Genomic DNA, 16920 nt, shown 5'->3' with positions numbered 1-16920 from the left:
TTCTGGCAGGGACCCCTCTGCCAGAAACCAACAGCCTCAGCCCAGCCTTCCACCTGGAACCCTGCCTCCCACAGCGACTCGCTGGGAAGCCCAACGTGGAGCTGCAAAGAGGCTACATTTCCCCAGCACCATTGCACAGGGAAGGCAGGGGACTTTTTTTTTCATTGTTTGTTTTTCAAAAGTCTTTTTCTATGTACAACCACAGGGACTTGGAGAGAAGCTGACCAGGACCAAAGCAACCAAGCTGTTGCTTTGGTCCTGGTTCATGCTCAAGCCAAAAGGTCGGCTAAAAACCTGTGTTACCAGAGTATATTTTCCCCTTGGCTTCGGAGACAAGGACATTCTACCTAGGGCGTTTAACAGATAAGGACTCTGATGCAGGGAGGGGGGGCGATGATTAGTCTGGGGCTAAGTCCACTTCTGGAGGGAGGAAGCCTAGGATGGAAACTCCCAACTCTTGCATTTCTGGCTGCTGCCCAGAGCAGGCAAATGGTTACCTACTAGCTTGAGGCAATGAAGAAAGAAGGAACAGCCACTGCCATCTCAGCATCCTGGACATCATCTGCCTCACAGGCTACCAGCTGGGGCTCAGGGTCATCTTTATAGGCCTAATTTTATCATTCCTCATAGGGCTAGGATACATATATAATAAAGTTTCATTCTGCAGTTTAGTGGTTAGGCTGGGTAATTTGGGAGCAGGACAGTGAGTTGGAAAGAGAATTCTACCTGGATCTCCTGTACATTTAGATGGTAGACATTGATTTTTTAAATGCTGCATCTTCTGTTCTAACTGACACCAGTTACGCACTGAAGGGGCTTCCATTTCCTATTTCCACATCGTATGCAGGCTTATGGGTTTAAGCTATTCATGTGCTTTGCTTATAGCCCAGACCCGGCATCCTTGTCACCTGTGAGCCTGTGACAGATATCTTCAGTGCCCCACCCAAACCTCCTCAGATCCCTTACTGTTTCTGCACACCTTCCCCTCCTTCTGGGGCCTTTGCTTTTAAGGGCTCACACCCAGGACCTTCCTGCTTGTGCAAACAAGCCTGAAGAGCCTGTGAGCTGAGACCCCCACGGGCAGCCTTAGCTTTTGAGAGGCTTCTGTGGGAAGGTACAAGTCCAGTCACTTGCCTGAGTCAGGACAAGCTAAGAAGGAGTCATTTATATGCTCTAGGTCAGTGCTGTCCCATAGAACTTTTGGTGGTGATGGGAATGTTTTAGATCTGTGCCATCCAGAATGGAAGCCACTAACTACAAGTGACTGTTGAGCACTTGAAATGTGGCTAGTGAGTCTGGAGGACTGAATTTTAAATGTTATTTAAATATAATTAATTTAAATATTCCCATGTGGCTAATGGCTACCATGTTGATCAGTGCAACTCTCAAGCTCCTAAGACTGCCTGAAATCACACCCTCCCTTGGATTCCCCCTCTGCCTGTCCTTCCCCTCTGCCCTTCCAGGTCTTTCCTGGGAGCACTTGCTTCATAACTCACTTCCACATCAGTCCTTGTCTCCTGTTCTGCCTCTGAAGAACCAGACCCAAGGTAGAGCCTTTCTCAGTCTTTCAAAGTCTTCCTGAGGGTTTGAAGTCCCAGTTCTGAACCTCTTTACACCACAGGAAAGCCGAGAAAAAAATAGTGACTCCTGAGGAAGCAACTTCTCTCTTCCAGCAGCAGAGTACTTTGTGTCCTCACAGAAATTTGTTTTTATTTTTATTTATTTTTCTTCTTTACCATGGGATAGAGATCACTGCAAAATTGTTTGGATTCAGCAGTTACACCTTGGACATTTGTTATTTGATACCAAACGTAAAAATATCTTCCCAGATCACTCTTAACCAACTCCAATGACTCCTACCGTTCCCTGTGGTTCCAACGTCAAAGGGCACAAAAGGACATATAATGAAAAGTCTTCCCCCCATTCCGTGCCAGTCCCCAACGGTACCAAGCACAGGTGTGCGGTCGCACAGCCCCAGGAGCTAGAATCCTGCCTCGCCTCTTAGAAGCTACACAACCTGGGGAGAATTTCTTTACTCTTTTGAGCCCCAGGTTCCTAACCTGTAAGATACTACCCTAACATAGGCCTTGCAGGAAGGCTACAAGAGCTGTAGGAGGTAACTTGTGTTAAACGCTGGGAAATTAGCAAGTCTCTGATCATTCCCCTCAACCCCCAAGGCCATACTCTGGTGCTCTGACTCCCCGCCCCCAGCACTGCATGAGCTCTGCGCATGCGTCTCCCCTGGGCCTGGAATGGCCACGCCCATCTCTCCGGTTCCCACCCCTTGTTCCTCGGTTGCGTCCTCTCAGGCTTCGATTCAAACATGACTTTCTTTTCCTGCGTCCAACACTAAGGAGTTCACGTGGTAGTAATACTCACTGAGTGCCGGTTGGTGGGTGAGGTGGGGGGTAAACCCACAACTGATGGAAGCGGAACGCACTGTATGGGGGAGGGGCACACTTGTAGCCCTGGCTAGGGCAGGGCAAACAGCATTACATGTGACCAAAATGTTTGTACCCCCATAACATCCTGAATAAATAAATAATAATAGTAATAATAAAAACATGACTTTCACTGTGAGTTAGGCATTTTTTTGCAATCTCTGCTCCCAAGGGTTCCTTGCATATCCCCGCACATCAATACATTTTGTTCCAGGATGGAGTGGAGTGGCGTGGCAATGAGGGGTTCACAAGTGTGAAGTTTTTTCACCTCTTTATCTCTTGCCCCAATTATATTAATAACTTCTGCCTGGCACACAGTAGATGAATTATAAATGTTGATGAATGAATGAATGAATGAATGAATGAATGAATGAATGAATGAAAAAGCTGTCTTTATTGGTCAGAATGCCCAGAAACTGCAGGGAGAAAGCTGTGGGCCAGGTGCAGTGACTCATGCCTGTAATCTCAGCATTTTGGGAGGCTGAGGAAGGAGGACTGCTTGAGGCCAGGAGTTCAAGACCAGCCTGAGCAACATAGTGACCCCCACCACCACCACCTCCCATCTCTACAAAAAAAAAAAAAAAAAGGAAAAATTAGCCAGGCATAGTGGCACACAACTGTAGTACTAGCTACGTGGGAGGCTGAAGCAGGAGGGCTGTTTGAACCCAGGAGTTTTGAATTGCAGTGATTGCAGTGAGCTATGATGACCCTACTACACTCTAACTCTAGCCTGGGCAAGACCTTGTCTCTAAATAAATAAAGAATAAAAGGACCAAATTATTTTTTAAAAAAGAAAGAAAGAAAGACAAAGAAAACTATGTACTGGAGTTAATTTTATTTTCATGTTGTTTCGGAGTTCTAGAAATTCTACCTTATTTCAACATTTGTTTCTGAAAATCATTTCAAGAGGACTGAGTCCAACTTGCCTTCTTAGTAACTGGAATACAGTGACTGTGGCCTAATCCTTCTTTGGTTTCAGCTGTGGAAATGTCTCAGAATCTGAAAATCATTGTCCCTGGATGAAGACTGTGGATGTATTATTAATATAAATTGCAGAAAGCAATAGCAATTGAGCTGCATTTGAATGGGCCCCAAGACGTAGCCTGAATCGTTGTATGAACATTTAAGGATGTTTAGATTCTGATTATTGAGGTTTTATTATAATGCTGTATTGTACATTAAATAGTGATTCTATTAAAGATTTTGAAGCTTAGAGGCTCAAAAATTAAATTACCTATTATTTTATTTTTTTAAGTGATCTAGGCCTGGTTCCTAGCCCCTGAAAATCTCCTCTATTCACTGCTGGGGCTAATAATTTCCAGCTTTAGGTCACCTTTGCTGGTCTGCATTATCAATCATGACTGGAAGTAAGAAGGATTTTTCAGAAGTTTCAGCTCCATTCACAGTTGTCATTTAATCTTGTGTTATTAATACTTCGTGCTCTGCTGCTGGGTCTCATTCTTCTTCCTGCATCTGAGCCTTGACTATAACCTGTTTGGCACCTTAGTTTCCAGAACTGGGAACCCATCTTATTTCTGTCCATCTCTTGCTCAGGACAGATGCCCCCCAGACCTCAGTCCACTATGCTTTGTCTGTTGGACCAAACCACGGGACTAAATTCTTTCCAGAGCTTGTCCCACATTGTTCAATAATTCATTCAACAGACAAGTGAGGGCCCAATACTGCCAAGCACCAGGTCAGGAAGGCCACAAACATTAAGTTAGCATGGGTAAATTATAGGCAAAGAAAAACAGGCACAGAAGGAATGAAAATAGCCCATTGTCACAAAGTGCATACAGCTGGCAACAGGAGTTGAGTCTGGGAATTGTCAGCAGCTTGAAGGCAAGATTCAGGTTTGAGTCACTTTTGTTCTCAGGCTATATTCCTTCAAAGAAAGGGACAAGGATATGATGCTTTAAGACTGTATTTCATGTCTTGGCTACTGTGAATAAAGCTGCAATGGACATGGGAGTGTAGGTATCTCTTTGAAACCCTGATTGAAATTTTTTTGGATATATTCCCAGAAGTGGGATTGCTAGCTCATATGGTAGTTCTATTTTTAAGTTTTGGAGGAATCCCCATGATGTTTTCCAGAGTGGCTGTAGCATTTTACATTCCTACCAACGATGTGCAAGTGTTTCCTTTTTTCCACATCCTCACCAACACTTGTTATCATTTGTCTTTTTGATAATAGCCATCTTAACAGATATAAGATGATATGTCGCTATGGTTCTGATTGCATTTTCCTGATGATTAGTGATATCGAGCACCTTTTCATATTACCTGTTGGCTATTTGTATGCCTTCTTTGAAGAAATGTCTATGCAGGTTCTTTGTTCATTTTTAAATTGAGTTCTTTGGGGTTTTGCTATTGAGATATAGGACATCCTTATATATTCTGGATATTAGATCTTTATCACATATATGGTTCGCAGATCTTTTCTACAATTCCATAGGTTTCCTTTACCTTTTGGGGATTGTTTCCTTTGCCATGCAAAAGCCTGTTAGTTTGACTTAATCCCATTTATATATTTTTGCTTTTATTGCCTGTGCTTTTGATGACATAGCTAAGAAATCATTGTCAAGGCCAATGTTAAGATTTTCCCCTATTTTTTCTTCTAGGAATTTTATGATTTCAGGGTTTGTGTTTTAATCTGTAATCTACTTTGAGTTGATTTTTGAATACATATATGTGTTTAATTTCATTTTTTGCATGTGGATATCCAATTTTCCCAGCACTATTTTATTGAAGAGACTGTCCTTTCTCCATTATGTATTCCTAGCACCCTTGTCAAAGATCAGTTGACCATAAATGGGTGAATTTATTTCTAGGTTCTCTGTTCTATTGGTCTATATGTTTTTAGGCTAGTACCATACAGTTTTGATTACTATAGTTTTGTAATATATCTTGAAATCAGGAAGTCGTGATGCCTCCAAATGTCCATCCAGAGATGAATAGACAAAGAAAATGTGGTATTTATATACTAATAAATATTAATTAGCCTTAAAAAAGAAAGGGATCCTGCTATGTTTGACAACATGGATGAACCTGAAGGACATTATGCTAAGTGAAATGTCCCAGACACATTAGGACAAATATTATATGATTCCATTTATATGAGGAATCTAAAATAGTCCAATTCATAAAGGCAGAGAGTAGAATGGTGGTTTCCAGGGACTGGGGGAGGGGGAAATGGGGATGTGCTGGGCAAAGGGTACTAAGTTTCTGCCATGCAAAATGAGTAAGTTCTAAAGATCTACTGTATAAAATAGTCCCTATAGTTAGCAATATGGTATTACATACTTAAAATTTGCTCAGAGGGTAGATCTCATGTTATGTGTTTTTATCACAAAAAATAAAGAGGGCATGAGGAAATTTTTGGAGGTGATGGATATGTTTATGGTATTGATTGTGGTGATAGTTTCAAGGCTATATACTTATCTCCAAATCAATCAAATTGTATACATTAGATATGTAAAGACTTTCACATGTCAATCATTATCTTAATGATTTTTTAAAAAAAACAACAACTGTATTTCACATGAATAATAAATGTGCATTGAACGACCTAAGAAACAGACAAATCCAGGCAGCCACATTTCCACAGGAAACCTTACATAACTAAGGAAAAACTTGTTACAGGATCTCATGCTGAGCATGCCTTAAAAAGCACAGCGGGACATCCCCATATGACATTCTTTTGTGCCACCAAGTGAAGACTCTTGCTTGGTGATTCTACTTGGACTTCAAGACTGCAAACTCATGTGTTTAGTTCATTTCAAGGGGAATGAGATAGAGACCCAGGAAGGTGGCTAGACTGGGACCATTTCATAAGTATCACTGTTTCTCAATGATGGATGAGTATTTTGTTCTTTGTCTTTATGTTGCCTCATGTTTGTCCATAGATGCCATATATGACAATTAACCTATCTGGCTAAAAATGTGTGGCTATATTCTTAAGGAGCTCTCAGCCCCTGCAGCAATAGTAAGCAGTATTATAATGTGTCGAAATAATTGTAATTGATTAAAATAGTTTCAAACTGCAAACATATCATACCCAAACCCAAGGCCATGGCTACCTGGTGGCAAGAAGAGGGTATGTGTGAACTGGGCTGAACCAGGCTTCCTTCCTCCGTGGCATGCTGTCATAGATTAAAAGGTCTTTCTCCGTCAGTACAACCAGGGCTGGTTTCCACTGTTTCTCGCTCTCCCCTGGCACCTGAAACAGAAAGCAGAGAACTGTCGAACAACAGCCCGAGAAAAGGGTGATTCGAAAAGAGAAGTTGGAATCGCCCCAATCAATAGACCTAACAGCAGGAATGTCTTTTGATTCAGGTTACAAAATCAAAATGGAAAGCACCCAATCATGATCTCATGATTCCTGATTCTTGAAAATATCTGTTGTCTCAAGGGCCCTGGGGATATATAGTCAGGACAGCCAAGCAGCAGCCCAGCTGCCACTGTTCCTCACCTGCCAGTCAGCCCTGAATCTTTACTTCATAGTGGGAGGCAAAGGCTTGGGGGAAAAGGCACTCCGAGCTGATTCTCCGGTGCAGTGTGTTTGTTTTTTATTATGGTAAGGTTTTAAAGTTTTTGAATAAATATCCCAAAGCTCTGAGAACTGTACTATGGAGGCAAGTGTCTACCCAGACAGGGCGAAACATCATAGCCTCTTCCCCGAGTCTTGGGTTCTATGATTCAGGCGCCTTCTTGACATTTCTCTTGTTCTGCTGAATGTTCAGTTCCATTCACCACAGATAATTCTTTAACTCGAGGGCTGAGATGACCTGGCTGGCATGGATGTGACAGGATTAAAGCATCAGTAGGGATCACTGGGCCAAATGACCTTTAAAGTCTCTCCTAATCCAGAGTCTGTGTAGCTTGGATCTTATCTCATGAGCCATTTTCCTTGGCCCAGTGTTTACGACCTAAATGGTCTTCCAGCAATGAAAATGCTCTGCCTCCAAATTTGAACTATAGACCCCTGGAATAGATCCTTATGCTCGTTTTAGAAAAACTCAATGTTTTAGCTCAAGACACAGGCTCAAGACACAGTGCTTTAGCTCAAAACACTCAAGACACAGGCCATAGTCCAGTAGCATCAGCATCACCAGGGAGCCTGTTAGAAATGCAGAGTCTCAGGCCCATCCAGCTCTGCTGAATCAGAATCTGCATTTTAACAACTCTTCAGGTAACTCGTACACTCATTACAGATTAGGGAGCACTGCTCTAGATTAGGTTAAGATTATCTTTGACACTGGCAACTAATTCAGTGAGGATTCAATCCTTTCATAATAGGCTGCAACTCAAAATCTATTCAGAATTAACCTAGGCAGTGGCTAAATAAATGATAACACCAATTCCTTCCCTTTCTGTTCTTATTATTACTTTAAGTTCCACAGCAGCATCTGCACTGAGGTGGAAGCTCATGTGTGTGTGGCTTTTGCTTTAAGCTAACGCTCAAGACCAGTGTACTAGGAATGAGTGATGCAAGTAGGGATGATGTGAAGGATGGCATAAGGATTGAGTTTTGTGGGTTCTACATTTTGGCTGCCTGAGTCTGAGTCCCAGCTCTGTTGTTTATTGCCTGTGTGACTTTGGACAAGTTATTACTCTCTGTGCCTCCATTTCTCCTTACTTATAAGAATAACATCAAATACAACCATGGGGACAAGAGCCGGCTCTGGAGTTAGATAGAAGGCCTGAACAGGCCAGGTGTGGTGGCTCATGCCTGTAGTCCTCGCAGTCTGGGAGGCTGAGGCAGGAGGATCACTTGAGGCCAGGAGTTCAAGACCATCCTGAGCAAGAGCGAGACCCCATCTCTACAAAAAATAGAAATATTAGCCGGGCATGGTGGTATGCAACTGTAGTCCCAGCTACTTGGGAGGCTGAAACAGGAGAACTGCCTGAGCTTAGGAGTTTGAGGGTGCAGTAAGCTACACTGCACTCTAGTTGGGCAAAATAGCAAGATTCTCTTTCTCCAAAAAAAAAAGCCTGAACATAATGAACACAAAATCAGTGTTTCACTAGCTGTGGGGTTTGGGGCAAGTCAAATAATTTCTTTGTATCTCGGTTTCCGTGTCTGTAAAATGGGAAATAATGGTACCTATAACAGAGGGCTGTTATAGAGATTAAATGAGTTAAAATTTGTAAAATGCTCAGTGCAGTGCAGAACAAGCAGCATGCAAGTATCTGCTAAGTAGCGCTTACCTCATAACGCTACAGTGGGGATGAGACCGTGTGTGAAAGGTGCCTTTGGCATGGCAGCTGGAAGACGGTGAAGCCCTCAGTAAAACTTAGGATAGCGAAATTCTGGCAGACCCACCAGTTTTTAAACAAGTCAAAAAAGGTGTTCTTTGGGAAATGTCATCGTGATGACAAGGCAATGACTTTCCTTTGGAAAAATTACAAGGTAAGTCAAGAATATCTTTGGTGCTGACAATTTCAATATCTTCTCCTCCCATCCTTTCCAAAGTTCTCCTGGTAAGAACTCATTGCGTGATGATAAGCTTTATAGTTTAATGCCTTCCTTCCAACAATTCCAAACAAAAACTCCCTTTCTAAAGAAGAGATTTCCCCACTATAAAGCTATTTATACTAGAATGTTAATGACTACCTGACTTATTCCCTCCTCTTTATGCATTTAATATACATTTTAAAAATCTAGCTTTAACTTATTGCTTTTGTAAGAAGGCTTCTTCCTCCCCACACACCCAAGAGAACAATAGCATCTTCAAGAAATCAAAATCAATCATTAAAGAAGGCAATGTACCAGACCCTACAAGGTGAATAAACTATGGTCTCAAGGGATAAAGTGTTTTTTGGGGGGGTTCCCCAATAAATTTTTTCCAGCTTCTACATTAAACTTAGTAAATTGCTTTTCTAGCTCATTTAACAGGATTGGAGAAGCTACAAATGATTCTCCCAAAGTGACTATCTTACTTACCTAGTCAGATCTGATCCATTAACTTTAGCCAGAATCACTCATTTAAATGTAAAAATAACTGAACATCATTCTTCCAGAACAATATTAATTTTGAAAAATAAACCTCACCAGTAAATACCAACAGTAAAATGCAGACCTATTTACTGGTGGAATCACAAACTCACCCACATATCACGTATATGTTTAATATGTAGGTTGAAATAATTCCCGAGCCCTAAAACATTTTGTAGATTGTTGAAGAGCCCTGTGTGGATATGATAAACTCTGCAGTGAGAATACTTAGAATGGGTATTTCTCACCATTCCTGTGTGCAGAGCTGTCATTTTAATATTATGTAAATGCTTAGGGGTAGAAGGCTTCCCATGAGGACAAACGAATTTCCAAGGGGGGGGAAACATCATGGTAAAGAACAAGGTTTTTAAAAGCATACCTTGTGCTATGTAAGCCTCATTATTTCAAGCCTTTGAAGGATAATTTTTTGCCAAGCTCAAGTATTTGTGATATTATCCTAGTGACAACTTCCATTACAAATCCAGTTTTCCTGGCACCCAAAGACATTCCAATGTTAAGGCAACAGTTCTGGGGTTGTGTCTTCACTTTTTAAAAATATGACACCTGAAACAGATGTGAAGTGTCCATCTCTGTCCCAGCTTCCTTCCCTAGATGCTGTAGTCATCAGTTTGTCAAGAACTAATCATGTTCTAATGAAGAAGATGAAGGAAAGGAAACAGAGAAACTAAAAACCATTCAATTCTGAAATTATTCCCAAGCACAACTTTGGTGAGCTAAATCCCGTCCACATATTCACTTCTGCAAAGCATGAGAGGAAGGGTTTACAAAATGGCAAGAAGAATTTAAGAGGTGGTGGTAAGAAGTTACTGGTAAGAATAGTTGGGAAGTGGAATCATTAAATCCTCGATCTGAGACAGGTCTCGTAAGTCATCTAGGTCAGTGGCTTCCAAACTCTTTAAATTCATTGATCCCTCTGTTCAGATTAAATCACAAGTCATAGAACAATACGTAAAACAATTGAAAGAGAGTTCTTATGGCGTTACATCCTGGCTGGGATCCTGGCACCTGAATGACTTTATGTCTTTATCCTACCACTGATACCTCTGAGTGTCGTTGCTAGCAACCCTTAGAATACAATTTGAAAACTCATCTTGTCCTTTCTAAAATACCTAGAATCTTCACATTACTTCCAAAGTTTTACCAAAACCTTTTTGTGCCTCTTTTGTAGGTAACTTCCAAAGAAAAGAATGATACCATTGCCTCTTAGGCAGAGTTGTAAGGATTAAATGAATTAATACACACAGAGGGCTTAGAAAAGTATCTTGCATATAATTAGTAGGCAAGCCTTAAGATATATCAGCTATTTTTTACTATTACATTAAGGTAAGAATAGTGAACATCAAATTAAAGATCTGACTGAACTTGGGCAAGAATTACTTGCCTTTGCCGGGTCAAAATGTCCTCATTTGCCAAATGATGGGACTGAATTATTGCTAAGGCTTCTTCAACTTCAAAACCTAATCATTTTTTTAAGTTTAAAATTTCCTGCTACTAGGCCAGCTGGAACTGCTTCAGCTATTAATACTAGAACTCTTCCTTTACAGCTCTTCTTTGTTCAGTATACTCTGTTCCTAGAGCAAAAAAACAATGTATGGGTCTATTTTTCCTGCCCTCATACCAACTCACTCTTCCCAACAAACTTACTTTCTATTTTCTGCTTGAGAACGCATGGCAGGAAGAGCTCATAGTTTTTAGAGCCAAACAGTATGTCTTCAAAATCTGGCTCTGCCACTTCCCAGCTGATTACTTAACTCAGCTTACTTAACTGCTATAAGCACTTGTTCACTGACACGTTACTCAATGAGAATGGCCTCCCATGCACATTTTGTGAAGATCAAATAGACAATGTGTATAAAGTACTTGCTGCATGGTGGGTCCACAAAATGTGAAGCTGCTTGCCTGCTCACCTCAAGTGCGCTCTTTCTTGCAGCTCTACTAAGCAGGAAAAAAGGTGTAGATGGAGGGGGAGTGACTAATACAGAGTGGAAAAGTTCCTGAAAGAAGAAGGTCCATTGCAACTTTTGTGTTGGAGATCACGGAATCTTTGATTCTGTTTCACCTCAGGTTGCTGAGTATTTAGAGCAAAGGACACAATATCAGTGTAATAATAATTAACATTGATCAACTTACTAATGCTTTACAAACAGTAGATAATTAATCCCTGTACCAACTCCCAGGGAGACAGATAAAGATTATCTCCTCCTAACCACAAGAAGAAGAGGAACAGCATTTCGATGTGGCCACAGAAATTCAGGGAAAGTGTTAAGCAAGACCACTTAAATCTCCAACTCTCTTCTAGCTTCTTCTGAACAATCCCTAAGACCCCTGAATCAGGAGCCAGACAAAACGTCTATATCTGAGTGGAAAGGAGAATGAAAAGGAAGAGAAGGAAAAGGAGGACAAGAAAGAAGGCTGGCAAAAGAAGCTTCAGACAACTGTTATGTGGGAGTGTCAACTTCATAGTTATAGAACTAATTTCTTACAATTCCCAGGTTGTTTGGCACCGGGATCACCTGTTGAAGTCAAAGGTGGCTTAATGAGAACAGGAGACTGGGTGATGCTCCTATTTGATGAGTGTTAAGACAATGATGAAAAATGTTAAAGTAGGGTGAAAAAGATGGAATGAAAAATAGGGTCTGACCATGGGACACTAAAGAAGGTGTCATTTTTATATGCTGGCTTTCCCAACAACCAACAAAGCAGTCAGTACTTTCAAGCTTGTTTCCCCCTCCCAAATTCTGAAACTGGCTCTGGACTTATATGACCCAGTAAAGCCCCAAGTGCCAGGTTCATCTTTGGAACACTCAGCAGAGCCAATGTACAGTAGTTGCAATGGTGAGACTTTGGGGTAAATGTGCTAGGGAGGAATTCTCCCTAACTCTTCCTAGCTTCTGGTGGCTACCAGCGTTCCTTGGCATGTAGCTGTGTTGCTCCAATCTCTGCCTCTACTCTTACGTGCGCTCCTTTCTAAGTGTCCTTCACCTGACTTAGTCCAGAGAATAAGAAAAACAAAATGAAGCAAAAATATAAAATAAAAAGTATATTTTTAAAAAGCATATAGCCTTTATACCCTAAACCAGTATGAACTCAACTCAACTTAATTACATCTGCAAACACCTTATTTCTAAATCAGGCCACTTCTGCAGTCCCAGGTGGACAAGAATTTTTTTTTAGGGGATGAGAGGATGCTATTCAACCCACTATAATAACCAATGAAGTTGTGCACAAAGATTCAGCTACAAGGACATCACCTGGCAATAGGAAATATGCTAACATATATAACAGTAGAAGTATGGTTCAGTAAATTATAACACATCCCTATATTAAAACATTGATATATGTTCAATAGTAGCAGAATATTCATCTTGACAGGTACACATAGAATTATCAGAATAGACCCTTTTCTGATTTAAGATCAGATTTCAATAAATTTAAGTGTATTCAAGTTATACAATGTATGTTCTTTGACCAAAATGGAATTAAATTAGGAATCAATAACAGATCTATGGAAAAATTCCAAATATTTGTGAAATAACAAACTTCTAAATAACCAATGAGTCAACAAAGAAATCAAAAGGAAAATTATAAAGTATTTAGAACTAAATGAAAATGAAACACAGCATGTCAAAATTTGTGAGATGCTGCTAAAGCAAGACTAAGAAGAAAATTTATAGCACTTAAATGCAAATTTTAGAAGAGAAGAAAGCCTCAAATTGATGACCTCAGCTTCCACCTTAAGAAATTAGAAATAGAAAAGTAAATTTAAATCAGTTAAGCAGAAGATAGGAAATAATAAAGATCAGTGCAGAAAATCAATGAAAAAGAAAACATAAAAGCAACAAAGAAAATTCAACAAAACCAAAATGTGGTTCTTTGAGAAGATTGATAAAGTCAATAAACCTCTAGCCAGACTGATCATGGAAATTAGAGAAGATACAAATTATGAAAATCAGAAATGAGAGAGGGCATATCACTACATAGTCTGCAGGTATATAATATAATATTAAATGTATACAATGAAATGTATGAAGAATTTTATGCCAATAAACTTGAGAACTCAGATGAAATTGATGAAATTCCTAGAAAGATACAAACTGCCTAAGTTCATTCAAAAAGAACCTGCACTTGGCTGTTATAGCAGCACAATTCACAATTTGCAAAGATGTGGACCAACCCAAGTGCCCAAAAATACATGAATGGGTTAATAAAATTTGGTGTATGTATACCATAGAGTACTACTCAGCCATAAATAAATGGTGAATTAATCCTTTTGTATTAACCTCGATGGAACTGGAGATCATTCTTCTAAGTGAAGTATCACAAGAATGGAAAAACAAATACCATATGTACTCACCATTAAATTGGAACTAATCAATTGACACTTGTATGCACATATGGAAATAACAGTCATTGGAAATCAAGCAGGTAGGAGTGGGAGGAGGGGATGGGTAAATTCACACCTAAAGGGTACAATGTACAGTATCTGGGTGATGGGCACACTTATAACTTTGCTACACTGTACAAAAGCAATTTATATAAAACATTTGTACCCCTTTAATATTCTGAAATAAAAAGAAGATAAAACTAAGATTTTTGTTATACTTACTAATTCATTTAAAAAATAATAGATCTATTAACATGTCAGCGTAAATAATTTTTGTGAAAAATTCATTTTACAGAACGAAACAAATTTGTGAGAAAAACAGTACCACTTTACATTTCCACAAATCTCATTAATATCTGGCCAAATATAAGAAACTTGGAACCTGAAGATAAAAAAAAAGAGAAGAAAAAGAAAAAGAAAAACTGGAGCAGTACTATCTCCATTAAAGAAATTGAATTCATAGTTAAAAATGTTCCTACAAATAATACTCAAGGTCAAGATGACTTCACTGGGGAATTCTCCCAAACATTTAAGGAAGAAATAATACCAGTCATATATAACACTTTCAGAAAATTCGAGATCAGGGAATACTTACAGCTCATTCTAAAGGCTAGCCTTGCAATGATCCATAATAAGGCAAAGATATTACAAGAATAGAAACCTACAAACCAATACCCTCATTAACATAGATTTAAAAATTCTAAACAAAAATTTAGCAAACTCAGTACAAAATTATATGTCTTGACTCAGTAGGGGTTATCCCCAAAATGCAGTCTTGGTTAAGCATTCAAAAATTAATCAATGTAATCCTCCATAATATAAAAAGTAAGGACAAAATCCAATATCTATTTCTGATAAAAAAAAAAACCCTCAGAAATCAAGAATAGAATAAAATATTTTCAACCTGATGAAGAGCATCTATGAAAAACCTACAGCTGATATCTTACTTTATGGTGAAAGACTGCATGTGTTAGCCTCTAAAATTAGAAAAAAAGAAGAGGATGTCTACTCTCCTAACTTCTATTCAACATCCTACTGTAAGTTCTAGGCAGTTCAATCACAAAAGAAAAAGAAATAAAAGGCATCCAGATTGGAAAGGAAGATACAAAACAGTCTTTATTCACAGACAATATGAACATGTACATGGAAAATGTGATGGAATTTAGCAAAAATCTACTAGAACTAATCACTGAGTTTAGCAAAGTTGTAGGATAAAAGATCAATGTATAAAAAGCAATTGTATTTGCATATACTAGCAACAAACAGAAACTGAAATAAAAAGTAATACCATTTCCACTAGCATAAAAATATGAAATTCTTAGAGATACACATGACAAATCATATGCAGGATCTGTACACAGAATGCTACAAAAACATTGCTGAGAGAAGTTAAAGAATACCTAAACAAATGGAAAGATATACTGCATCCATGGGTTGGAAAATCAATACTGTTAAGATTTCAGTTGTCCCTAAATTGATCTAAACATTCAACACAATCCTAGTAAAACTCCCAGTAGGTTTTTTGCAGGACTGGGGGTAGGGATTGACAAGCTGATTCCAAAATTTACATGGAAATGCAAGGAACCCAGAATAGGAAAACAAAAAAACCAAAAAAAACCCCCAAAACAAAACAAAACAAAACAAAGCAAAAATCTTGAAAAGGACAAACAAAACTGGATAAATACCACTATCTGATCTGAAGTGCTATTAAACAGCTACAGTAATCCAGGGTGTAGTACTAACATAAAGATAGGCAAGTAGGTCAATGGAACAGAGTAGAGAGAACAAAACAGAACACATTCACACATAAGAGGCAACTAAATTTGAACAAAGGGGTAGAGGAAATTGAGAGGAGAAAGGATAGTTTTTCAACAAATCATGCTGGAAATATTGAATATCCATATGCAAAGAAATTTAACTTTCACTTCACACCTTATGCCATATACAAAGATTAACTCAGGATAGATTATATACCAAACTGTAACACATAAAACTATAAGGCTTCTGAAGAAAACAAGAGAAAAGCTTTGTGATCTTGGGTTGGTCAAAGGTTTCTAACATCAGCAAAAAAACCAACATCAAAAGTGATCCATAAATGAAAAAACTGATAAATTGACCTTCATAAAAATTAAAAACTTCTTCCTTTTTAAAGATATTAAGAGAATAAAAAGACAAGCTACAGACTGGGAGGAAATTATATGTCTGACAAAGAACTTGTATCCAGAATACACAAAGTACTCTTGAAATTCAAGAATAAGAAAATAACCCATAAAAATGGGTAATAATTTAAACAGACAGCTCTACCGGAAGACACACATAGATGTCAAATGAGCATATTAAAAGATGTACATCATTAGTAATTAAGGGAATGCAACATAAACCATATGAGATACCACTTTACCTTATCAGAATGTCTAAAATTAAATGACCACACCAGGTATTGGCAAGAATGTGGAACCACTGAAATTCTCATATACTGTTGGTGGGAATGAATAACTGGTACAACTGCTTTGGAAAATGATGTGGCAATTTCTTTAAAAGTTAAATATACACTTAACATTTGATCCAGCCAATTGCACTTCTAGATATTAACCCAAGATAAATGAAAGTATATGGAAAAATAAGGATTTGTATAGGAATAGTCTTAGTAACTTTGTTTTTAATACCCATAACTCAAAAAAACTCCAAATGTCCATCAATAGGTGAATGCATAAGCAAATTATATGTATCCATACAATGCAATAATACTTAGCAAAAAATAAAACAGGAATGAATTCTTGGTACATGCAACAACATGGAAGAATCTCAAAATAATTTTGCAGAGTGAGAGAAGTCAGAAAAAAATTAAAATGTGAGTACTGAATAATAAAATTCTAGAAAATGCAAACTGATCTATAATGATGTAAACTGAAACAGTGGTTGCTTGGGTGAGAAAAAAATGTATATAGTGTTTGGAAAAAGCAGTCTCCAAAACAGTGATGTTTCATAATAGCTTTTTTTCATAAAACATATGCATAGAAAGAGTTATCTACAAAGGATGGGATTTTGGGTAATTTTTGTTTTATTATTTTATTAAA

The 16920-nt window shown here is 38.6% G+C and overlaps 1 protein-coding gene across 1 annotated transcript in view; it reads right to left on the bottom strand.

Annotated features, from left to right (window-relative positions):
- The window catches only part of SNTB1 (syntrophin beta 1), a 244764-nt gene that overhangs the window by 25802 nt on the left and 202042 nt on the right, over positions 1-16920 (bottom strand). Inside the window, exon 4 of the mRNA XM_076005053.1 lies at positions 6521-6660. Within this exon, the coding sequence (XP_075861168.1) occupies positions 6521-6660 (140 nt within the window). The remainder of the gene's footprint in view (positions 1-6520; positions 6661-16920) is intronic.

The sequence above is a fragment of the Microcebus murinus genome, chromosome 7 (assembly GCF_040939455.1).
Source record: "Microcebus murinus isolate Inina chromosome 7, M.murinus_Inina_mat1.0, whole genome shotgun sequence".
Classification (NCBI taxonomy): domain Eukaryota; kingdom Metazoa; phylum Chordata; class Mammalia; order Primates; family Cheirogaleidae; genus Microcebus; species Microcebus murinus.
This window is presented reverse-complemented; position numbering and strand designations above follow the sequence as displayed.